This window comes from Anoplolepis gracilipes, chromosome 11, assembly GCF_047496725.1.
Source record: "Anoplolepis gracilipes chromosome 11, ASM4749672v1, whole genome shotgun sequence".
NCBI classification, from domain to species: domain Eukaryota; kingdom Metazoa; phylum Arthropoda; class Insecta; order Hymenoptera; family Formicidae; genus Anoplolepis; species Anoplolepis gracilipes.
The window spans coordinates 8937675-8965344 of record NC_132980.1 but is presented as its reverse complement, the minus strand read 5'-3'; the positions used below and the strand labels follow the sequence as shown (position 1 = coordinate 8965344).

At 28.7% G+C, this 27670-nt stretch overlaps 1 protein-coding gene across 3 annotated transcripts in view; it reads left to right on the top strand.

Moving 5' to 3' along the window:
• The window catches only part of Sit (stuck in traffic), a 58633-nt gene extending 31351 nt beyond the window's left edge, over positions 1–27282 (top strand). For 2 of the 3 annotated variants that reach the window (XM_072902802.1, XM_072902803.1), the window contains exons 2-6: positions 21615–21724; positions 22319–22593; positions 22950–23133; positions 23285–23406; positions 23582–27282. In XM_072902802.1, the coding sequence (XP_072758903.1) occupies positions 21628–21724; positions 22319–22593; positions 22950–23133; positions 23285–23406; positions 23582–23842 (939 nt within the window). In that variant the 5' untranslated portion in view covers positions 21615–21627 and the 3' untranslated portion in view covers positions 23843–27282. Of the gene's footprint in view, positions 1–9099; positions 9503–21614; positions 21725–22318; positions 22594–22949; positions 23134–23284; positions 23407–23581 lie in introns of those variants that run through there. The other variant, XM_072902801.1, reaches the window with a different exon arrangement.
• Positions 27283–27670: the final 388 nt, after the last annotated feature.

Here is a 27670-nt window from a genome sequence, read left to right as displayed (position 1 = left end):
ATAAATATTCGGCAACAACTAATGTACCGTTTTATTTCAATAAAACGCGCAACATTACAAAAGTTTACCTTCGTTAGGATATATGCGATGCATCTCGTCGTGTCTTTGCGATTCTCATAAATTGCGGCGAAGTAAGCGACTCGTGTACAAACTGTGACTTTTTGACATTTTCGTTTACCTATCGAGGACATTTCTAGTTGCAGCAATAGTGCGAAATATGTTTACGTGAAATAAAGTTAATTAAAGGCTGCGAAATAATAAATTTATAAAATAAACTTACTGTAATCATGAGCTTAATTAGTATCAATAATATCAAAACTTTATTTAATCATTTATATTTTTAGAAAATGGAGCATGCTTCTAAACATAAAAAATTATCAGTTATGTGCATAATAAATGAAAATTGATTTATAATTGAAAATTACATTATCAGCAGCAATATTGCTTCGGTTAGAGAAACGTTATGTATATGTCTTGTGTTAAAATACATTTAGTTTAAACTGCAGTAACAATATAATCTTGAATCAAAAACATAATATGTTAAGAGACAAACGATTAAAACGGGTCATGTCATTATATGTAAGAAAAGAAAACAAAAATTTACAAAAAACTTTGAAACTAAAATATACTTATAAAGTTGAATAACATAATCTTGTTATACATTTTTTGCAATTCCATCTAAAAGAACTTTTTTTTTAATCATTCATAATTCGAAAATTGTTGATGCTTCGATTTTTGCTACAAAAAAAAATTATATTAAAGAATCTCTTTAAAAAATAATGCAGAAAATCGAATATAAGATTATGCAAAATCTAGAGTTTTCCGTGATTTGCGACAATTTTAATTCTTTCGCCGCAGATTTCAGCCGCAAAAGATTATCTAATGTGGGAGTTACATATATCATCATTCTTCGCTGATGGTACTTTTCTATAATTTTTTAAATTAATTGTTAATAAAATTTGTCGAATATCTATAATCTATTATCGACTATAGTCAATGTTTAAACATATATGAGCGGTTTGCGGTCGTTAACCATTGTCGACACTCGGACATACGTGCGGAAGGGTTAACTAGATGCTAAAATGATCGCTTAATGTGTAATTGTCTACACTCGCAGAATTGTCCGCATAATTTTAAATACATTTGCAAGTATTATGCGTATATTATATATTTAAAGATGGATATCAATTCACTCACAAAGTTGTTTCTTCTGTTGATATACTCATTGCTATTCATCAGCTGATGACTTAATTTTGTAATTTATTGCTTCTGCTTTTTCGCATTTCTTCTGTCAAGCACTGTCAAAAATAGAAATGTCAATAGGTTGATTCCATTTTTCAAATGGATTAAAATTCTTTTCTTTTTTTTTAGCGTATCTCGTTCGATTTCTATATGAAAATACTTATTAATATAGTGAAAAATGAAATTATTTCGTGTAATAATTTGTGTTAAAGTATACCGCTTTAATTTGAATACTACTTGTGTTAGTCGCTAACGGAAAAATAAATGACGCATAAGAGCTCTAAAGCAAAGGTAAACACTCTTGATTCTTTCAACATCGCAACATATATTTTTCTTATCTTATCTTTTTAACCCATCATCATTTTGTGTAATCGATTATAACACAAATGGGTCATTTGCATAGCTAAATATCCTTTTCTGTGCATATCCTGCTTCTTCTGATATCAATCAGTAGATTAGAAATGATGATAGAGATGTAAAGGCAATCGACTTAACGTTTGAAAAATCGAACAAAGTGTGTCACAGTATATTTTGTTGTCAATCTATATTGGACTATTTGTAATAATTAGCTTTTTAATGTGAAGCTACTTTTTAAAATTGTAATAAAAGATAATTTTTTATTTAAAAAAATTTATAAAAAATGACTTATAAATTATTTTACATTTATTTTATTGATTTAGAATATATTTTAATACACATTTTTATTGTACCTGAGAAAAAATGGTATATATGGTCTTATATAATTATATATAATTAAATCCGAAAATTGACGCGATATAATTTAATCATAAATAATAATGTTGACGAAGTTTGACGTGATACGATTTTATCTTTATACAATTATATTCTAGATTTGTTTTTATATACAGGATGTTTCTAAATCTATGTCGGAGATTTTAAGGGCATATTCTGGGAGTCAAAATAAGAAAAAAAATTCTTATAAGCATGGGTCCAAAAATGTTTTCCTTCCGAGTTATAGCCCCCTAAAGTTGGTGGAAAAAATTGCAAAATGTTTTGTAGCTCTCGGAGACTTTTTCACAGATCGTTGAAATTTTGCACAGCATAATAATTAATAGTGACCTTAATTTTTATGTAATTGTGACAATTTGGTTTGATTTTGAGGGAGAGATATAGGGAGGTGCTAATTTTTTAATTTTTATCAATTTATTATGGTCATCAACTTATTACTCCCAGAATATGCCCTTAAAATCTCCGACATAGGTTTAGAAACACCCTGTATAACCAGATCTAATATGATTATATGAAGATATGATCATATAAAATTACATGCGTTATTAGATCTTTACATATCTAATATGTATATATTTACATATGATCACATTATGCCCATTTTTTCGGATATTTTTAATTCATTTACAATTTTGACAATTTTAAGCAATATGTGCTGTTTATTAATCAACACATTTATAAATAATAAAAAAAAATTAAAAAATACAATATATTTTTTAATGTATGGATAATAATAAATAAAAATGTGACTTTTTATACAAAACAGAGTTTTATAAAAGATTAAAGCAGAATCAACGTTGCGTTCTTTTCAACCTATTTTGCATAAAAGATGTCGACGACGACAACAACGAAATTGCAACACTCGTTCAAATACCGGAGGCAAGTATGCAGAGAAAGCAGACATTTACCCGCCTCATTTGCTCGCTCGCCTGCACATGCTTGATTTGCTCCGCGTCGAACGACTGATGGTGACGGTAAGATGTTCTGTGATCGGTAAGCGATGACGATCTTGCTCGCCGATACACAGACAATCGTCAAACCGCGATGCCGACTGTCCCCTTCTCCTTGCTGATTCCTTGCTCGTCCCCACTAGCGATTTGTTTACCGCGATTTGTGGATAGCCGTTGAGGGACATCGCAATCTGTGTCACACCAGACGATCGTAATAGGCAATTAATATGCGCTCGTCTTGTAATAACGAAATTCTTTATGCGACGCACGTTTTCGTGATTTTCTCATTATTTTTGTGCGTAAGAAAGAATTTTTTTTTGTAAAACATGTTGAAAATATTCTGACAAGTGTTTATAAATCAGATTGTTGAGCATTTTATATCTTGATTTAATTGTTTTTAATAATATTAAAAAAATTTAAATAAAATATATTTATTTAAAGATTAATGCGAATAATCTTCATTTTTCTTCTGTTCTCATAGAAAATGAATGATATTATTTCTATTTATCAACTCTTTTTAATTGATCACAATAATTTAGATTGAAACTATTATCAAATTATTTATTAAATAGTACAAGGTAAAGTTGCAGAATCTTGTTACATTTTTATCACGTTACTGTTCGTAACGGAGTCGCAAGATACTGTAATGCACAAGATTCAAACAATCTTTAGCCATCTTTTTGGGTAAAAAAACCAGAAATATTATTGGACATTTTAACATTTTGCAGTTAAATACTTTGCAAAAACAGGCCGATTTCATTGAACCGCGCTCTCGTCTTCGTTGTTTGACCCGCATTCGCCGCTTGGCTGGCGTAAAAGAGCATAAAAGTATGGTAAAAGTAAAGCACGCTAATATGCAGGTGTATATGTATATATATATATATATATATATATATATATGTATATACACATAATACATGTATATGCATATAATATATCGTTCCCTGATATTGGAAATGCGCGCGATTTTGCAAGTTCACAAAATTATATGCTGCATTTCGTAATTGGACGCAACCGATTTTGCAATTCGATTTGCGGAATTCAAATAAGTAAGTAATCAATTTCGACTTGTGGTCCAGGTGCAAAAAGTTCACACGTGCAATAACGTACGACGAATATCGATTACGTTTTGTTCAAGATAAATATTATTGAATTTGACGAGAGAAAAATGATTTTTAAGATACGTCACGCATGACTTATTCTCTGACGTAGAAACATGTCTGCTTTACGTGGCATATCAACGTAATTTATAAAGAATTTTATTTTTTATATGATTGATTTATAAATATACGAATTTACAAGTAATATTTTACATTCAAATTTAATTCTTCCAACTTTTTTTAAATCTAATATTAGGCAACATTAAGGTGATAAGTCACATTAATAATAACACGTGGCTTTCTATAATATAATACCGAGGAAAAAAATTCATATTTTAAACGCGATATTAGCATCAAGTATTTTTTTGTAAAATCAAAATGAATGAATTATTTCAGATCCATTTTAGGCCTTCTTCGATAGATTGTTCTCAAAACTTCGAATATTAAATATACACACATCTCAACCAAACATCCGATGTAAGAAGCCTCTTCATCGATAGGGGAGATGTGTTACAAAAGAGCACATTTTCGTATCAGATCACGAAAACCAGCAGAGATCTAGAGATAACGATGTTATGTTTCCATCAGAATGTATGTTAGGAAATTTTTAATAAATTCATAAATTCAAAAATTTTGATTTAATGAATGATTGTTAAAATTATTATTTCACACGCTATATATATTTTCATGTCTTTTAATGCGTATTTTTTTTAGTTTTATTAGTCTGTAATAATTAGAGCCTTTATCTTATCTTTATATTTTATAAAATTTATCATTTATTATATTTTATTCTAGAATAAGAGAATATTATTTTTAAAAAGTCTAAAATTATTGTTTTTGCTTTAAATTAAAAAAAAAAATATATATCTCTCTAAAATTTATTGTGTAAAATATTTAGTTTAGAATTGTGTGTGAGAGAGAATATTTCTGTTAAATGGTATAAATATTCAACGCAAGTATTGTCCGTTTCCGGTTGAAAGAAATATGCATAAAAAATATATCAGTCATTTTAGTTTTATAAAAAAACGAACGCGTATTTGATGTTAATATCACGTTAAAATACGTATTTTTCTCGATATTGTAGTGGAGAGGCACGTATCATTTGACTTTTATCACCTTATGATATTCAATTATTATATATGTCAAGGCGTACATATTTTTATACGAATGGAAAATTCGATACGTGATGTAACGCGCAATAAGTCACGTCACACAATTTACATTATACTGTATTATTGAGACGTTATAATAAATCAACAACAATTGCAATGTTATTGCCTAAGTAACAAATAGTACCGACAGTATATCTAGTATTAATATACTTTCTTATTATACTTTTTTTACAATATTAATATACTTTCTTATTCTCGTATCTAACTGAGTAATTGGCATACCAAAGGCATTAATTAACCTAAATTCATCATTGATGAATGAAAGTATGTTTTCTCTGTGTACACCAAAAATCGCTGACTTCTTGTGTGAGTGATGTTTTATTTAGTTTTATTCTCGCGATAATATTTTACAAAAATGATAAATTATATAATAAAAATAATTACTTTTCTCCGCAAAAATTACAAAAACATTTTCTTTAAATTTTTACTGTCTTTGATTTATTATTTGTTTTTAAGAAGTTATTTGCCCAATCAGAATTTTCAAAGTGATGAGATTTATTGCAACAATTTTGATATTTCTATTAATTTTGATATTTCTTTGATATTTTTATATTTCTATTATTTTATATAAGTTTCTATTATTAAATAAATGTGTATTCTTTGCTTATAAATCAATAAGAGTTTTTTTTACATTCACTAGTATTAGAATAAATATTTAAATATGTATATATCTTTATAATTAATATATATTTTATAATTTTTATATATTTTTATATTTATAAATATTAAATTATATAATTTATATTTTTTTAGAGATAAATTTATAAAATCTTTTATCAAATGTTTCGCTTATTGTTTTGAATATTTCCGTGGTTATAATTAATTCAATGATAGTAAAATACATAGTGATAATAAAGGAAATGAATAAAAATTCTATGGACAAATAGCATGTGATATAATTTTCCAAATATTCTAAGAGTCAAAAATTTCAAAGCTATTTTTCAATGTTTATAAACCAACTGTATTACTAATAATGTCAGTCAACATTACATCTTGAATTTAATAAAATTGTAACTTTTACACTATGAATTGCAATCTGATATTAGTACAGATTTACAATGTCGATTTGATTCATTTGTAATAAACATTGGTTCGTAATAAACGTAGAGACAAACTCGGCGCGATTACAGCATTGATTGTTAGATTTACCGTCGTTTATCCCTAATGCTGTATGTGGCTGTCATGTCGTTCCAGAAGCATAGCTTTCTGTAGATCGAATGACGGCTCGACATTTAATGTCAGTGACATAATCGTTCATGCTTCGCTCAAACGACCTTGGAGACTGAACGAACGATCGATTCTCTTGGTTCTTAGAGTCGTTGCTCTGCTAGTAAGCTTTTTTTCTTTTTCTTCTTTTTTCCTGACTTGTGATCATTCACAATATATGCTTGCGATTTCTCTCTTGGCCTTAATAGCAAACTTGATTCTTTCTCCTACCCTTTCTCCGGCGCAGCGGTATCACATTCAAGGTCTCTCTGCGAGCGAGAAAGGAATTCACATCTTGTGAAAATATGAGTAGATTATAATTGGTAATCAAATTGTATATGACGTCGATATATATCAATTTATTAATTGTTATATAGAGCATTTTATTGTCTATTTTTTTAATGCTGCTTTTGTTAATTTAAAGCCAAGTATTTTTTATAAGAACGTCGGACGAGATCATTTATTGAAACTTTCTAATTATCAGCATTATATAATGAGTAAGAAAATGTTTATATTTTTTAAAACTCTTTAAACTTAACAGTTTTATTTGGAATAATTTTATAAAAAAAAAGTTCTTTTGTAAAGTTATTTTTTATAATATTGTAATATTTCATATATATAATATTTCACATATATTGTAGTATTTCATCATATTGCATCTTAATTACATTATATTATGAATATATATGAAATGAGAGAAAGATTGATCCTATTCAACAAAGTTTTCCTTTAGAATTTTTTTCTAACAATTAGTTTGCAAAACTATATTAAAACTCACTATATATAATTTGAAATCTGTAATCAGGATCAAATATGATCACAAGTACGGTATAAACTGGCGATATAATAGAAATCTTTCTACTTTCGAATCTCTAGAACTAATTTATAAGAATGCATTAGCTAGCAAAGCGCTTTTGCATCTTTCAGTTTAATAAGCATTAGCTGAATAATATATTTATATACTTTTATACTGCTTATATTAGTTTACACATTTATTAGTTTACAATTTTGCATCATATATTGTGTAAGATTTTTGCAAACATTGGTAGCGACAGTTTAGATAACAAACTTTGCATATCAATAAATGAATTATGAATGGAAATCAGTTGCCAACTAAATTGATGAAACAGTCAACTAATTTAGGGAAAAATCAGAAGCAAATTTTTTAAAATATTTTCAGCTGAATTAAAAAAAAATTTTCGTAAGAAGAATGGAAAGATATATGTATTCTTTTCTTACCAATAAAGGTAAATTTTGCAAAAATAAGACTGAAGGCAGATATCAAAATGAATCACAAAGAAAGTTGCATAATACGAATAATCTGTACTCTTAATTAAAGAACAAATCATCGCACGCAATCGCGTTATTGCATATTTAGTGTACAATATTAATCTAAGTAACACGATATGTACTTGGAACTGTATAATTTTTCTTTCAGATATACAACTATGTGATTAAAAAAGAGATTCGAACCATGAATTTCGATAAACTATACTGAATAATTTTTTTCTTACTTTCTTTTCTCTTTTGAATAAAGGAAAGAATGTGTGTGTGTTTGTGTATGTGTGTGTGTATGATATATGAAAATATTCTTTTAATTTAATCTTATTAGATTATGTATGAACATATTAAATCTCTCTCTCTCTCTCTCTCTTTCTCTCTCGATTTCAGTAAATTTAAATATATATGACTGACAATATTTTGTATTCGATATATTAAGAAAATTTTTTAATATTTTTAATATTTTTTAATATTTTTTGCTCTCTCTCTCTCTCTCTCTCTCTTTCTCTCTCTCTCTGTCTCTCTAGTTACATAGTTCAGTTTTAAATGTTTTTAAAAAACTATCTTTTTTGCTAATAAATCATTTATTGAGATACACAATCGCTTTTCTGCGTTAAGGAAAAATAATTTTCGAAATGCGCGTAGTTCTAACCTTGAGACTGTGATTTGCAATTGTCACAAAAGGTTAAATAGATACATAGTAAATGACAACGAGAATATTCATGAATAAAAACTAATTAAATTAATTTAATGTATATATAGAGAATAATATATCCTCGAGTATATAAGGTAAATAAAAAGAAAGAGATTTCGTAAAGTTTACGCAAATCTGCGTTTAATTTAGTTTCTTAGAGAGCTTTAATTATAACTTATTAATAAAATATTCGTATGAGTAATACATTCAAAAACATACACTTTTTTTCACCTATTTTCATAATCTAGTGTAATGTTTCGATGTTACAATGCTATAGATTTTAATACGTGTTTTATTTATTTTTATTTCATATTTGCAATCCTTTTCTTTTTATATACGCAAGAATATTATACACCTACACTGTAGGGAAAGGAGAGATGCGTGTGTGTCTTATTGATCACGAAAGAAACCGTATCTCATACAACTTTCTCAGTTTGAGTGACGTAACTGCGACCAGAACTGTTGATAATATTTCCGTGAAAGAGAGAGGAAAGAAAGATCGAGTAGAACTGGACTTGTGAAAGAAATTGCGAGAAAGGAGATCTTCTATGGTCATTCGGGGGGCACCCCACCATGACATCGGCCTCGTTGTCATCATCGTACTTACGAGAAACCGTGTGCTCGAATGTTTAGCACCCCACTTCTTGCAACTATTCGGACCCGAAGGTGGAAAGCATACCGCGGGCTTACTTCAAACGTATCGCAATCGGTCGTTCAGTCCTTTGGAAACATTGGATCGCGCGAGATCGATCGCCGTGAAAAATCGTTGTGGATCATCGTAGGAGGATCGATCCTCTTATCGATTAAAATCAGTGCGTACTTTGGCGACATTTTCGAGATCTCTTTTTGAGAAAAAAAAAAAAAAATATATATATATATATATATCTCAACAAAGAAGCTTTTTTTCTTTCTTTTTTCTTCTATCGTCGAATCGTTAAATAAAAATTATTGGCACCCTAAGATCGTCGTGTTGTACTATTGAGACCTTCTCGTCGTGAAGTTGCGGAATCGACAGAAAGATCGCGTGGTTACGTCCCACGTGGACGATCCTAGAGGATGAACTAGCGAGTTCCGCCATACGCGTGATACGTCAATTAAATTTCAAAGGTAAGCTTCTCTGCTGGAACGTCAACACTCTTTTTCTCTACACAAAATTATTGATTGCTAATTTTTTTTAAGTGATCCACGAAGTTGCTTAAGATCGTTGACCTACATCATTTCTTAAGAGAGCAACGCGTTAGTTTTTACTACTAACTGCTATTCTCTAAATTAGTATTTCCGGAAGGAAAGCGTTTCATATAACAAAACGCTCTTGGCTTCTCCAAGTTAAAATTTCACAAACGCTGTTATTTGCGCATTATTAAAAGAGAAGAAACAAGAAAATATAAATTGTCTAATTTTATTTGATATAAATTTTAATAAACGCTGCGATTACAATAATAATTTCACTTCCTACGATTATGATATCTAAAGATGTAGGCATCGACATGCGCGAGAAGTATTATACATGTAAGTTACACTTTTAGTGAAAAACGTTTATCGCTGATATAAAAAAATGCTTGTTTGACACACCATGCAATTTATTCGCACAGCGACAACGAGAGGAATTCTTCATTGAAATAATTTCTCTCTTAATTTATTATACATATAACTTTAATTCACGAATTAAGTCCGTACAAGTAAAGTGAGAGAAATTGGATTGAGAGAGAAGATTTCTTTGGCAGAAAATGCAAATATAACAGGAAATCTTCTGTAAAATATTTACTTCTCACTTCAACTTCGCTTTCACTACTAAGTTTTTAGTTTCGATTTCTTCAATCACGAATAACGGGCTTAGAAATAATAATATCGCGATCAAATGGTGCTTTTACAGCAAGGAAATATCTTTCCTGCCATTGCACTTGTTAGTGAAAGTATTAAAAAAGACACAAAAGTCTTACATTATACCGTGGTATACAACTCTATATAAAATTTTCTTGCATTCTAGAAGCGACTCAGTCTCTTTTAACAATAATAGAACGAATTAAGAAAAAAATAGGCGAAAACAGTCGGCTTCATGTTTTTCTTTTTCTTTTTTCAACGATTTGATTCTTTTGTATGTTCTTTGTTGTATAAGTTCTATGCATAAAAAATATTGAAAGTACTGGAGTTACATATTCCTCACGGAAGTGATATGCACTCTTCCTTGATTTAATACTATATTGTAATACTGTAATTTTCTTTCAATCTCTGCACGTATAGCTCTTTGCTAATGAACAAGAGCTCAAAAAAATGTACACTTGATTTTTTCGATTTGATACATAGTATGATAGATTTCTACGGCACACTTTGTGATGCAGATGAATTAAATAATCAAATTATATAATTTTCTTACTAATTTTAATTTTTAAAATTTAATATATAACTAATAAATTTTTTATTTTAATAATTAAGAATAATTAAGAATAACGATAAATGTTATTTCCTTCTCTTATAAAAATTTGGTAATTTATTACGTAATACATTATTTTGGTTGAATTATTGAACTGGAATTGAGAAGATGGTTTATGACATTATCAAACAAAACTCTATCATGCCGATTAAATATTTGTGCTCAATTTAGTTATACATATATTTCATGCTTATATATATATATATATAACTAAATTGAGCACAAATATTTAATCGGCATAATAGAGTTTTGTTTGATAATGTCATAAAATATATATATATATATATATATATATATACACATATGTCATGCTTATGTTTGCACTAATTATTATATATGTGAAACTTAAGAATTTCAACGGTACTTTCCGCTTTTACTTTCACGGAATAAGTAAGATTTTAGAAGAAATTCGGTATTTGTAGAATGTTTATATGTATATTATTTTACGATTAAGAACGGGCAGATTTTTATTTTTATTTTTGCACGATTAGATGAATTTAAGAAAAAAGGTATCTTTTTTAATTTTTTATGTATTATGTAGATATATGAAAAAGAGTGAATTTTTTCACAGTTAATTTAACATATAAAATTATTTTTTATCATTATCTTCACGATATTAATGCAACGATCGTAAAACAATATTTTTTTCTGAAATAGAAATTTTAATGCAATCGCAAACTCTTCAGTCATATCAGATTGATTATACGGATTCGACTATTTATAATATATTCTCTATGAATAATGCGATCTTGCACAATGACAGTCTCAAGTGAACATAATTTATCATATGTCTATGCGAGAGGTCGCAGATTCGTTTCACTGTCAGTGATGTGATTATCGTTGATAGCTGCACACACGTGGCACACAGACGACGCGTGCACGCGTATCCGCGTAAGCACGCGATCGCGTGCATGAATGTTGTTGAACATCGTTTGCTCTATTGCACGTGAACTTTCTGTATAGTGATGTACAGGGTGTCCCATAAAGATTGAATCAACGTTTGTTGAGCAGGTAGAGCACATTAAACTGAACAAAAAAGTCCTTTACACGTCCTTTGATTCAATCTTTATGGGACACACCCTGTATACACACACATATAAGCATATATATATAATATATTATACATATATATATATATATATATATATATATATATATATATATATATATTGATGGTGAAATGATCAACGGGAAGAAAGCGTAGCAAGATACCAATGATATGTTGTTACGTTGGTCGACTTAAAGCTGGTAAGACAGCATAAGTGATCCTGAATGTATGTGGTCGCAAAGTTGTATCGCAAGACCGAAAACTGCTTAAGAAGAAACCATGAAATGAAGTACTTTATTTGAATAATTAAGTTCTATGAATTAATAATACAATTAAAAGTAGAAAATGCAAATTTGAATTACACAATGTAATTTATGTTTATTGGAATGATGCTTTTATATTAAAAAAAAGTTATTTGCATTATACAGGATGATTTATAAAAATACGCAGTATTTTACGGGATGAATATACCTGTACATTGAAACAAGTAAAAAATTTATTATTTGAATAGAAATTCTATATATTTTAGTTTTTGAATTGTGATAGATTATATAAAGAAGAAATGTGTTTAATTTTTTTTCTTGCAAGCCAAGCATTTTTAAACATTTTTTCCCCAGATTAATAGATAAGGAGAGCTGGATCCTGATAGCATAATCATTATGGTCTTCTGATTTAAATTTATTTAATTTTTATTTTTGAAATTATTTAAAATTTCTATTGTTGTATGCTACGAATTAATCACGTTTAATAACTTGCTGGAAAATGTACAAAATAAATGCAAGACTGTTCGAACCAATTGATATTTTTCAAGTACGAGGAATTCAATATGAAGCTTACTATTGAGGCTCTAACGTATATTGAAGCAACAAGACAAACACTTCAACCATTTTCTTTAATGTTCTATAACTCTGAAATACTATGATATATACTATCTATGTTCAAATAATATTTTTTTGTTTTAGTGTCTACATTTGTGCTTTAAAATATTGCCGTGTATTTACAAATCATTTTGTATAAAAATGTATATTTACAAATGTATAATTTATTTATTTATTTAATTGTACAAAATTTGTACTGAACTAAAAAGAAACATAATACTCATTCCACGTGTTACTATCGTGACAATATTCATATCTGTTTTATAGTTGGTTTTATAGGCTGTTTGACCGATTTAAGAAAGTAAAATGTAAGAATTATCGAAAAACTAAAAATCTACCTTCAACAAAGGTAGCAGTATAAATTTATGACAAAAGCGTGTAATATATCAAGAAGTTCGATTAAATTATTGAAACGTCGAGACGAATAATATTTAAATAATTAATGTCGTTGCATAGATATAAAGTCTTAAGAGGTTACTGTTTACTGTAAACTGTTTACTGTTTACTGTTTACTGTACTTTATATGTAAATATATATATAATATAATATATCACACGCAGCTTTTACTCTTGTGTAAATATCACAATGTACGATACTTTTAAATTTTTTATCCAGTAATATATCAATATGTATATAATCAATATGTAAATTAATTTATCCTATGTAATGATTATAGTATAATTTACGGTGATTTACAAGAAACTACGTCAAATGTAATCGTGCTGCACAACCTGTCATGCAAATAAAATTTAAAAAAATTTAAATTTCATAATGCAGCTTATGTATTTTTAAATGTGATATATTTTAGACAAAAAAAAATTTTATTAGAATGCGCCTGTTATATAAAAATATATATTCACAATGTGTGTATATATTAAGTTTATACAAAAAAAAAGAGGAAAAAGTCAAAACTAACTATTTTACATATTGCTGTCATATAATATCTGATCAAATAATATTTTATATATATGTACAGATTAAAATTATCTAGTTATTATTATATAATAATAAAATGTAATTATTATATAATATTTTTATATAATTATAACTTATTGTAAGTACTGACATTTTGAGAAATTGGTTTTATATGTATGTATAAACACTAATTTATAAGAAATTATTTTGAGATTTGATAGAAAAATTTTATCTATTTTTCTTTCTTTCTCTATTTCCCTTTTTATAAAATAATTTTTTTTGCGCTATTTTATTTCTAGATATTGTCAGATTGGAAAATCCTAAATGCAATCTTAAATACGATGATTAAAGCGGCGTGTATATCTGTATGATTGCAACTTTGTTGTGCAACCAATTTCTCTATCTTTTTTTTTCTCTATCAGGAACTATTACTTGACATTGCTTACATCAGTTGAAACGTACAAATTATTGCCGCCAGAATTCCTTTCAAATAGACCAGTTATTCTGAAGATAGAAAATTAGTTAGACCTTATTTAACTTTAACGTTTATAGGAATAATTGTAATTTTTTATGTTAATTATACATTATATACATATTAGGTCGTATTAGTTTATAACTTTGCAAAAATTGCACAATCTATAATCATCATTCTTTTTCTACATTTGTTGCAGTGTCTATGTTCAATTCTTGCCGCTATGTAATTTTCCATCGTACTATTATTTGTACAATTAATGTTAATGTTCTTTTTTTTATATATCACGTCATTCGTTATGTTCCTTCTTTATCATGGACCTGCAACGTGTGAATTATTACTAGCTCCTTTCTATTCACTGCAAGTCGTAAGATTGCTACTCTATAATTTGGCAATTGTGCTGTCATGAAAACAGGGTCGGCATCGATAACATTTGCGTGTGTGACAACTACAATTATCCTTAATTAAATAAGTTTTTTTTCAATTGCAATGTCGAGGTTTCCGATTTTCGATATGTCTCTTTAGTACTCTTTTTTCTGATCATTAACATCAATTATATATTGCGAGGATAAATACTGTTTTATCTAAGCGTCTCGTAAATCTTGAGAATCATATCGCAGATGAGAAAACATAACTAACAATAAATCACTGGAAGGTTTTTCGATCTTATAATCTCGCAAGGCGAATTCTTGCGACATATAAAACTTATTCGAAACATTGACGACCGACTTTACAGCCATGAAATTACCAGATAACGCAATACTACATCGTATATGTTTTCATGATGGAGTGCCGATGCATAGTAGCGATGAAATCATGCGTTCAAGCGACTCTATTCAAAGTTTTCATTAGTGCGAAGATAAAGAGAGAGAGAGAGAGAGAGAGAGAGGGGGAGAGAACTATTAATAAAACTTTAAAGATGAGAGATACAATGGATCGTTGTTGAAATAGCTTGCGTAAAGTAAACGATCTTAGTATTTGCAAAATCATTTAGAAAAGTCAGGATTGAAATATAAGAAAAAGAGATCTATATTCTGAGAAATTTCTAAAGTGATTATAATTTGAAAATTTATAATAATTTTTGCATAACAAAAGACTTCTCAACTTTCTATAATGTGAATTAATATAACAACTAATTATAACTAATTATATATATGTTCGATTACATAAATTAAATAAAATTTACGAGCTTAAATATTGAAAATAAAAACGACCGTGTGTTTAAATTAATTTGCAACGTCACGCAAACTAAATTCTCGATCGTTTTCACATATTTTCGCGCTTGTGGGCTCGCCGATCATGAATTATTTAAGCGTTACAGTCGATATATAATATAATAATACAAAATAATATGAATTTCTCTTGCAGAAATTTCTTTTCCACTTTGTTACCATTTCCTATCTACTAGGAAAATATACGTAATCAGCTGACAATTAACGAGATCGACACGTGAGAATGTTAATCATCATGAGAAAATGAATATTGCGTGATTTCCTATTGCAGTAAGTTTCTTGAAGCCGCGGAATATACCTTCTCTGAATGCGCGTCATTGGTCAATAAACTCACAGTACGCACGTCGCAGCAGACAGAGCAAACGCATTATACGCGAGAGGTATATGACTTCCTTCGCGACCGGTATTCGAGCTCTCTGAATTGACGTGGCATAGAAACTAATAGAAAAGGAAAAAAATAATCGAATAAGTTTCTTAGTGACATACATTTGAATATCTTAGCATGTTTAACTTTGCTCGAAAATTAAGAACTAAAGGTGATGAAATTAAAATTTCTGCACCTCTATTCAATACTTTTTTTTTTTTGCTCTCTTTAGTACTGTTTTGCGCGTTATATGTATAGTAATTTAATTTAATATTTATTTTCAATGATCGTGCTTATGATATTAAGATAATAAGTTTGACGTATTAATTTATTAAAAGGAAAATATATATTCAAAATATTATATCTTTTTTTTTCTTCCTAACCATTGTGCGTGCAAGAATTCATTTCTTTCTCAAAAAAATTAGGAATAAGAAATAAGTTTATTAGGATATCACATAAAATTTAATTCGATTTCTATTACAATTAGTGTTTGTTATATTATATTTTGCATCTAATTATATTGTAGAAATATATTGAAGCAATAAATACAATACACAAAACGACATTATTGATAATAATCTTATTGCAAATTCTCAAGGAGATTATAAAATAAGCATCAAGGTGTGTATAATTGTATATTTACGCTACATTCAACGTGAGACAATCATGTCGGTCGTGTCGTTGGCCGTGAATGTTAGTAACACAATCCACTGCTAAAAACCACAGTGTAATTGCTCATTAACACTGCAGCTTATATAATCTATTCTCTCGTACATTACTGCATATGTACTTAATGACGGTCTCATAAATCTCGTTTTTGATAAACTTACTTAAATTTGTTTAATGTATAAAAGATTGAATTAGCCATTGCAAAAAGGACATATAAACAAAAAAAAATTTGTGGAAGCGGAAAGAGAAGCTCATTTATTTTTAAACTTTTTATTTTACAAATATTCTTCAAATATATGCGTGCATACATAGTTTATATTTTTTACGACTAAAATATATTATAAATTTATAGTACATACATTTCTTTAAAAGAAAATTGTTATGTTTTACTTTGAACGCGAAAAAGATTTTGCATTTATGCATCTATGCAAAATTTGTATAAATATGTACGAATCAGTCAACAGATAACATAATACATATTCTAACTCGAGTTTATCTATTATTGATGTGTGGTGAAATGTAGAGATAATACGATTTCAAAATGTATGACATATAATTCTTCCAATCGTACAATACTAAAACGCATCGACAAGGAAGAGAGTTAAAACAGAGATTATATCTGCAATATTTATTACAAATAGATAAAATAAAAAGATAGAGCGAGAGAAAAAATCTATTAGATAGATAAGTTTATTTCGCTCCTGGAATTAAATTTTTTTTTCAGTTTCAGAATAAGTTGAAAAATTTCATCAGACACATTTCAACATGATTAAAATCAGACACAAAAAAATGAAATTGCACGATAAGATAAAAGAGAAATAAAAGAGTGAAAATAGCAAAGAACATAAAATAAAATATTATGCGAGAAAAAAAGCATCTAATGTTATTATATTGTGTTTATAAATGCTTGTGTTGTAAGTACATATATGTTTGAGTAACGCACATATAAAAATAAAAATCAAATAGATATTATCGCGAAAAATGAAAGCGAAGATTTATATATGAAGAAAATTTTAATAACCCATTATGCGCTTCTTTTGATTGAGATAATACTGATGCAGCATGCGCGTTAGAAGGATGCGCAACAGAATCTAAATTAATAATCTTTACAGGAAAGAAGGAGAAATAGGGATCGGAACAAATACACGCTTGGAAAAGTGAAATAGCGAAGAAGCACGTGTCGCAATTAGTAGGTGAAACTGCAGTTGGGCCATCACGGACCCTCGATGGGCGATAGAATCACGCGTGTGATGCAGTCACGTGTCCGCGCGTGTACAAATACGTACATATGAATGCTCTAAAACGAATAGGGGGGGGGGGGGAGGGGGGGAATGATGCGTCGCAGTTGCGCCGTTAAAAGGACAAATCACCGGCCGGTGGTGGCATATTTCGCAAGGGGAATTTATTGACGGTCATTTGCATGATCCTGAAGCAATTGTTGGTTTCACAAAGTCGGTCGTTCATTCTAGAAAACGCGTACATGTGCGACAGTAGTATAGGAATATAGCTCTGGTGGTTTATTATGTAAAACCTGGCGGGTCGATAATTCATGTGTCAATGAAGCGTAATGTGAGACATCGATAATAGGAGGATGTCTGGCTGCATGTTGCAAACTGACATTTCATCGTACCCTTTTCACATACGCGATAATAACGAAAATAATTGGACATAGTTGCGCAAAGTGGAAGCGACTATACTTTCGAGAGTTTTAGTTTTTCATTCCGAATAATTAGAGAACGATTAGAGAAATGTGTGGTTTGGATGAATGTATGAAACATTTATACATACATACATAACGAAAAAGAAAAGATTTAAATTAACAAAGTAAATAGAATCAATATATATTTTCTTACATTGATTGCAAATTAATCGTTGTTTAATCAAAACAATCTTTGCTTAATTAATTATAGTTTAGTTCCGTCATTATATTTTCGTGATAATATCAATTTATTTAATTCGTCTCACTATTGTAGAATATAAAAATTAAACTAATAGAGAAATATATTAATCGTACAGAGAATGAAACGTTTAATAAAATGTCATAAAAAAAGTAGAATATAAAGCGAAATAGCGCGTCTAGTTTATTTTTATTATGTTACGCATAATTGTTTAATACAGGAAAGTAAATAATAATATATCTATACAAGTACTTATTTAAATGAAAATTTGTATAACTTTATTAATTATTAGACGGAAATTTCATATATAATTACATTTATTTTTCAGATATTGTTTTTCACATTTAAATATTATGTCCCTTTTATTTTAAGAGTTTACAGAAACCATTCACATAGTTTGCGATTTATTTACTTAATATTACAGTTTACTTAACATCATAAACTGTGAGACGAGAGATATTAAATTGAATTGAATGATTGTAACAGATAAAAAGGAATTTAAACTGCTAAGTTTGTAAAGCTAAATTTAGTTGAATGAATGCTATTCTGACGATATAGCGTCGAGAAACCGGTTAGCTATGTCTTAAAATGAGAAATGTTATGTAATAGCACTTTAACGACATTGCATCGGCTTCTGCCAATGTCCCAGGGGCCATTATACAATTGATGTAATGGTCAGTTTTACGAAAGCTTGCGCGATTTTACGATTTTACAATTTTCGTAAGCCGCAAGTCTTCTTCGATGAGCAATAATATAATATAACACGCGTCTAGCAGTCACGAGGAAAAACGCATTATACCGAAAAACATGTTATGCATTATGCGATGATTCTCTTGCATATTAGCATCTATTTTTCGATTCAATAACAATATGGTCGAGATATTAAATCAATGAGATGAGATTATGAAGTACATCTATTGCTGATTGCATATCATATTTTTGCGATAAACGATGCAAGAGAATCTGTAGAATGTCTGATACGGTAATTAAACCCATCATGTTCAAGTGCATGAGGGCATATAAATACAAAATTAAACGTGAAAATTACGATGCTAATGTATGATTAGAAAAAAGCTATTACGAAATGCAGTGCAATTATGAAGAAAATATATTCCTGTATACTTAAGATAGAGAAAGCAAGTACTTTTATTTACTCTTAATAATAAATTTTCTTTATATATATATATATATATATAATTATTTTTTATAAATTAAATGTTTATAATGATATATAACTGTTATATATGTATATGTATGTGTGTGTGTGTGTGTGTGTGTGTGTGTGTGTGTGCTAAATAATGGTCGACAATCAACGAGAAGACGATCTCTCGAAAATACAAGTGGCAATTATTATTCTCGGGAGCTGTGTACAATATGTCGAATAAACTTTATACTTGTTTGTGATTATAAGCAGTCGTCTTCTTGCCACGTGATTTAGTAGGCAATTTGTATATTTCACGGACGGTTAGACTGTGAAAAAAGTGGTTAAGAACTAAGAAGAAAATTTGTGGTGACGCCTCCCTATCGTCTGGAACTATGTTGCATACATATATCTGGGCTATAACTTCTTTTAACGAGGAATTGTTTGTGCGTGATGAAATTATACGATTAGTTGTATTAAACTGCTAGTTGTAATCACATGCCGATCTTTTTTTTTTGGCCTCTGCTGTCATTCCTCCAGTGAAAAGTCCGACATGCAATCGGTCCATCATTTATCGCTCGCACTAACAACTTGGTTCCGCTACTCGCGTTTTCACTTGGTTCCGCTGTGTGGAAAGTCAAAAAGACAATTGTGATGCATTTTATCGAGACGGCTAATGACATCAATAGTATTAATCAGGAGAAGCCGGACGCGCACGTGAAATGGTGTGAAAGCATGTCGGCACTGACGGAAATTGTATTTGACTGTGAGAAAATGATATTATTAAATCATTTCAGTGAAGGTATGTTTGGGCAAATAATTCTGATGATCTGAAATGACATATATTTGCGAAAGAAATAAAAAATGACTGAATACGTGAATTTGCAGTAATTACATAAGAAGGATAAGATTGATATATATATTTCTTTTTTATTTTTCAAAAAGAAATCAGAAATTTCTTAAATAGTATAAAATCTATTTTGTCTATTTATGTAATGTTTTGCATTATATATGTATAAAATAAACAATATAAAAGTAGATTTTGTACTATTTAAGAAATTTATTTCTTTTTGGAAGAAAAAATATTAGTGCGAAATATGAATATTTTTATATAATATATATTATTCAATTAATCAATTAAGACGAGTGGATAACATTTTTTAGAACATTTTTAGTATATTTCTCTATAATATAGAGTTAAAAAAAAAATAACTCATCTATGAAAGGATGCTGTGGTGTCAAAGGATTGGCACTACGGACTAATTGAATTCAATCCATGGTTGAATCAATTTGTTATCACGGATTAATACAACAATGGGAAAAAGAGACAAGTTTAACACGGTCGGCGTTCGTCACGCCAAGCGTTTACGATTGCGCATGCTTTTCTAACGATGTAACTCATTGCAATTGAATATAACGTCAATAAGTGGTGATTCGACCTGTCATTAGAGCAAAAATGAGCGCGTTCTTCCTGTCTCTCTTTTTTTCCTTTTTTTTCTATCGTGACTTCATGGGATCATATGAGACATATGCGAACCGGTTCGTACGCAGATTTATTGGAGGAATGTAAATTTCAGCAATCGGCAAACCGCGCATCTTACGCAAGAAAATTCCATGCTGCTCAATTAGGGCCTCGTGGGTTTAATGACGATATAAAAGTGAGAATTTCTTTTTATGACAAATTGCAAATTTTTCTTCGGTATTTCACTTGCTAGTGAAAATGCCATAGATATATGTGACGCTTGTAATAGAATTTGGCAATATATTTAGACGGGAGAAGAGGGTAACAAATTCCTGAAAACTGACATGTATTATATATGCATAGAGAACTTACATGCATTTTATTCTTCAAAACAACAGTATTATATTTTTAATAAGCATTTTTAATTTTTATATACGTATTATTATAATTAAAAATTGTGTGTTAATATTTTTACATATCATATATATATATATATATATATATATATATATATATAAAATAATTAAAAAAAAAAATATATATATATATATATATATATATATATATATATACACAATAGATATATACATAATTTTTTAATGTATATATGTACATTTAAGAATATATTTGAATATTTAAATGTGCTTAAATATTACGATGCTTTAAAATAAAAACTAACGTTTACAAAATAAAATGATTTTTTTTTCAGTTAACTTCCCACAATGAATATCACCGCGCCGCCGACGATCGACAGGATGTCTAATATCTACAACAATTCAGCAGTGCGATACTGGCACTATCTATTCCACGATTTATCCGGCAAGTTTACACATAACACAAGATTTATTAAATTTGAAAAGGATTGTGAGATTATTGATCTATGGCAATGATATAACGATACATAATTACTCGTATTTTCTTACTCGTGGTGTCCTTTTGCATACTTTCTCGTTGTTGCATAAAATATCGAACTAAATTATGTTATAGAATCATAGATACTGTAATATATACCGTAAATTTTATTTACTTTATCATACTTTAATCTCGCAACTTTTAATTATAATATAATTTTCTTTGATTTTACTTATTAATCTTGTATTATATCTTACATAAATAGTTATATAAATATTTTGTTTAGAAATATAGTAAAATTAATATTATTATCTAATTGTATTAATTTATAAAAAAACAAAGAGAAATGTCTAAAAAGAAGAAAAATAAAATTTGCATTAACTATTTTACAAAAGATTTATTTTTAAAACTCATTTTAATAATATTCAGAGAGAGAACAAATTATTTAAATTTGGAATTATTTAAATTTAAATTTATTTAAATATTGGAATAATATATAAAAAATTTATTTACATAAAATCGAGTGCAAAATATAAATCGAGACTGTTATTTTATTTTTAGATCCTCGAACTAGAGACTGGTTTCTCATACCATCACCCATACCTGGCCTTAGCATCATATTTGGCTATTTATACTTCGTATTATCATGGGGCCCGAGATATATGGAACATCGAAAGCCGTACCAATTAAAAAATACCTTAGTTATTTACAATTTTCTACAGATTCTTATTAGCACGTGGTTGTTTTGGGAAGGCTTTACCGGTGCGTGGCTCAATAGCAGCTACAATTGGAGATGTGAGCCGGTGGACTTTTCGAATTCTCCGCATGCTTTGAGAGTGCGTAAATGTTGTATTCTAATAACATATAAAAATTAAATTTTTGCGATTCTAATTAATTTCCAATCACACAATCACGATTGATTTTCGAAATACGTTCGCACATTGGTTTTTATTGATAACTGGATTACTACATACTTATCGTTTTTTTCACGCAGTATAGCAAAATGTGCAAATGTGTTTTGCTTAAGATAAGTGTTTTACAAGTACAAGATACACTTATTTATGCAGAACGCAATGCAAATATATACAAAATAAATATAATTAAATTTTTCTAACGTTATAAGTGAATGGAGGTAAAACGATTCAAGTCAATTATAAGTCTTTATCCATTTCTTACACGATGTTTGTTGTAGATCGCAAGAGGCGTATACTTGTATTTTCTGGCGAAACTTACGGAGCTCCTTGACACGGTGTTCTTCGTACTGCGTAAAAAGGAAAAGCAAATCACTTTTCTTCATATGTACCATCATACCGTGATGCCAATGATATCATGGGGCGCTACAAAGTATTATCCCGGAGGCCACGGTATTTTTATAGGTATGTCACGGTAAGGAATATGATACATGCGTCTCGATCTCTTCCGCCTTCTTCTCGATAGAATGGGGAACTCTGTATCATTTGTTTTACGCAATTTTAATAATCAGAAACCAAAAATCACACGTACTGATTCGATACGATTCGCTTGCAGGAATCATTAATAGCTTTGTGCACATCATCATGTACACTTATTATCTATTGTCAGCATTGCTACCTCATCACATGTGTCAACGGTACCTTTGGTGGAAGAAGTACATTACCACTTTGCAAATGGTAAGAAGTAAACACCGTAATAAAATAAGAGTATCACTAATTTTCTTTCAAATTTTTCTCCTATCTTAATGATTAATTTCATTCAATATCGACCGAGCGTTGACAAGCGGTTTCATTATTTATGTATATATTTATGAAAGCTGTTAATGCGACGATTTTTATTCGGTTTCTACAGGCTCAATTCTGTCTAGCCTTCCTGCACAACTGCCAATTATTGTTTTACGACTGCAACTATCCAAAAATTTCGCTAGTTTTCGTCCTGCCAAACGCGGTGTTCTTCTACTTCATGTTCTCGGACTTTTACAATAACGCTTATACCCCGAAGAAGGAAGGCGACGGTTCAACGCCGTCGATCCAGAACTCGGCCAGAGCGAACGGCATCGCGGAGAAAGTTAGCAACGACGAGATACCAAACGGAAAAGGAAAAAGCGACTAATTGGGAACGGCCGAGGAAGAAGATGACGCGATCGCAATGAGACGCAGCAACTATCATTCCGCTCTTTCACTTAAACCACATTGCAGTCTATCCTGTTAATGTTACCCACGTGTCAAAACGTGCAAAGATCTTCAGTGCCTTTGAGAAAGAAGATCAAACACGTACAATGCGAAAGTAATTCGTAATAACCGAAGAGATGGCCAAACATTGGCATAAATCGAATATATTTAATTATTCAGCGATTTAATTTTTTAGTCTTTTCTTTTTACAGAAACTAAAGCAATCCAGCTATTGCGCATTTTATTCTGTATTTTCTTATCTTTGCATTCTTATTATAGTGAAAATCTGACAGTTAAATCAACGTCAAACTTTTGTGCAATTAGCGTGCAGGATCTCTTAATTATCAAATATATCCACACATATATTTTCATGTATAATTTAAATGGACAAATAATCCAAACGTCATCATTTCTTGTCTGCTTGTGTGTATGAATTATTTACAGTTTAAAATATTAAAGATAATAAAATATACACGGAATTATTGCATATATACTTGGATCTTGAATTCAAATTAAACGGTATATATTGACTTCAATTATAGATTCGCTCAATTAAGATCTCTTTCATTTAATGTTGTTTCAAACGGGAAATACATAATGAGATTCAAATATTCACTCGTGATTTTATCATAGCTTTGTATGATGAAATATACTTTGAGCGTAATAATAATTTTACCAAGGTATAATCCAAAAGCTAAAATTTATGATATATTTCTATTTGAAAATGCAAATTTTTTATCGAAACTTTCTTGGTAATAACAGATAAATTATACATGTCTTGTTTTTTGAAAATGTATGGAAGAAAATTTTATTTACCTTTGTTGTATCGTTGTCGCAAATTATTTGTATGAATTATCTTATTGTAAATTATAGATATTATAAAGAATGATAAATATCATAAAATTTTCTGCTACATGAAGCTCATAATTTCAGCAAAATATGCAATATGTATTATGTCATTTTTGTAAGAAATTATGTCATAATCGTAAGAAAAACAGTATTGTTTTTACGTAGCAATAGCTGGAGATTCAAGAATACCAAACATTTCATAGATATTGAGAAATCGATAAAAACATTACAAAACATATGCCGAAAAAATATACTCACATATATTTTTTATTTTTTTTTTTGAAATTACACACATATAAAAGCTTTGCTATTGTCGTAATCTCCGCTTCCGAGAGGTTGATTTACTAACTTCATGCACAGCATGAATTTATTGATAATGCTTATAAGATTATGCAGATTTAGTCGTAATTATGTAATTGCAAATTTAATTGCAGTTTTGAATTGTAAGAAGAATATGAACAGAGAAACGCAAGAATACGGATCACTGTGATGGCAAACTGATACTTTTGCACTTTCAAATTTACAGTGTATCTCGTGACGTATCTAAGGTAATTAATTATGACTAGAGTCAATCGTGGCACTAAAATGTGTACTAATGAATATCGCGTGCCCTAAGTATACAATTTTACGATAATTATTTAATGAATAAAAATCGTTCCACTTATTTATAGGTGCTGACGAAAAATTTAGAAAGATTTAAAAGAGCGTATTCCAAAAATTTATCAGAATAGAAATCGTATTGATAGTTAATCATATATATATATATGGTATATATGGTATAATATACAACTAAATTTAATTAAAATATCAAAAGCACTTAAGAGATTTAATAATATTATCTTTTACTGTTATTGCGTATGATGTACAATATAATGCAATGGTGCAGTGTTATGTATAAAGATTATATATTACATTCTTTATATTATATATCTTGTAAGAAGAGACAATTCTGAAAGATATAAAATAAAATATAAGTTTTAATATAAAGTGCAATTTGCAAAGTTGTAAACTATTTGTGAAATTATAGATTTTACGTTTGTTGAATACTGCCAAAATCCTGAATTCATCAAATATTCAAAAATAAAAAATTTTTAAATTACATCTTGATTAATAAAAGTTGATTGGAAAAAGAACCTACAATTCTATTAAAAATATTTTCACTAGGAATGATTCATCAGAAATGAGTATCATAGATGTTCGTATGTAATGTAAGTATGCGTGCATTATATGAAATAATGCACGCATACTTACGAATAAAACTTTCAAATAATGACTTTCGAAGTTATATGTCGAAGTTAAATGTGTTCGAAACAAGTCAATAATCAAATATGTCAAATATATATAATAATCAAATAAATCAAATATATATATATATATATATCAATTAATTGTAGACAATATTAGGAACAAAAAGTATACATAATTTAATATATGACATAATTAACATTTTTTGAATAGATTAATACGCGGTAATACGTGATATAGACACAATACTAAAAATGATTATAAACGCACATGATTACAAAAAGAAAAAAAAAAAAAAACTTTCAAAGTAGTGTTCTTTTAGTTACATTTTTTTAATGAAACCGTACATAACATTTAGTTATATTGTAATAATTAGATATCAGGAAAATGATAGTTTCTCATCAGTTGTTTAAATCGGAGTATTTAATAGAATTTATTTTTATGACTTTTCTTAATTTAATTAACTGTATTTCTTTTTTCTGTCTCTTGCCGAACATTTTATATAAATTTTGATTATTGTTTTTTTTCAATAAAAAAAATCAACTGTTCTAAATATATTTTATAAAATTATTTATTTAAAATTTCAAATTCTCTATGTGCTTATTATTTTAAAACATTTAATAAACTCAATATTTATATTCTATTAAATATTTGTCAAAAAAGTTTCTTTGATATCGTTTGAATCATCTTGATACACAAATGCGTGATTGGGCACTGCGACTATTCTATTAGTCTATTTATTCTATTTGTTCATCAATCTTATTCTTAATCTTTAAAAATATCTAGAAAAAATAATTTCAGATGCGCATCAGAAGAAATGTTGATAACTAAAATAATGAGTCCAAAGAAAATGGCTTTAAGCTTGTTTGTTAATTGCTATGCATATTCTGTGGTAAATACCACGATTCCCTTTTTTGTCTTCTTTCATCTAATTTTACGCATTGATAATGCTCCCATATCTAGATATACGGACAATGAATTATATGTTGATTTTAAGGTTTATCAGAGCACGTCTTATTTTTTAGAGATACTGGGGCTAAAACGGGGCTTTTAATGTAAATAATTTCACATAACTACAAATATTATATCTCTTCTAGTTTAGACAGTCTTCCAAGTGGGTCTCTCTTCGAAGAGTCGCAATTTCAGAATTGTCGATCGATTACTCAAAAACTTCGATCAAAAATCTCGCGACCTCGAATAAATGGATGGATTATTATGTCGACCGCATTTTTGTATTATATAATGTACGTATAATTTTTGTTATAGAATAAAAAAGTATCTCACTAATACGATGTTAATACCGTCATAATCCTTGAATTTACCTTTGACGTTTAACAGTTACGAACTTTATCTTTGATTATAGGAGAGCAAACTCAATAACATAATTCATAATTTATATCTAAATTTATAAATTCTAATTTAATTAATTTAATTTCTTCAATATCTTATATTTGTATACTATATACAGATATATTATTGATAAATAAAATTTTACATAGATATTTATCATGATAATTAATGCTAAATGTAGGATATAGATTTAAACTTTTTTAAACATTTAAAACTTTTTCATTTAAAACACACCTAATAAAAAAACAATAGCACATATATCGTACATGTTTGATGTATTATGCCTTTATGTTTAATTTATATAATTACAATGTATATATACCTA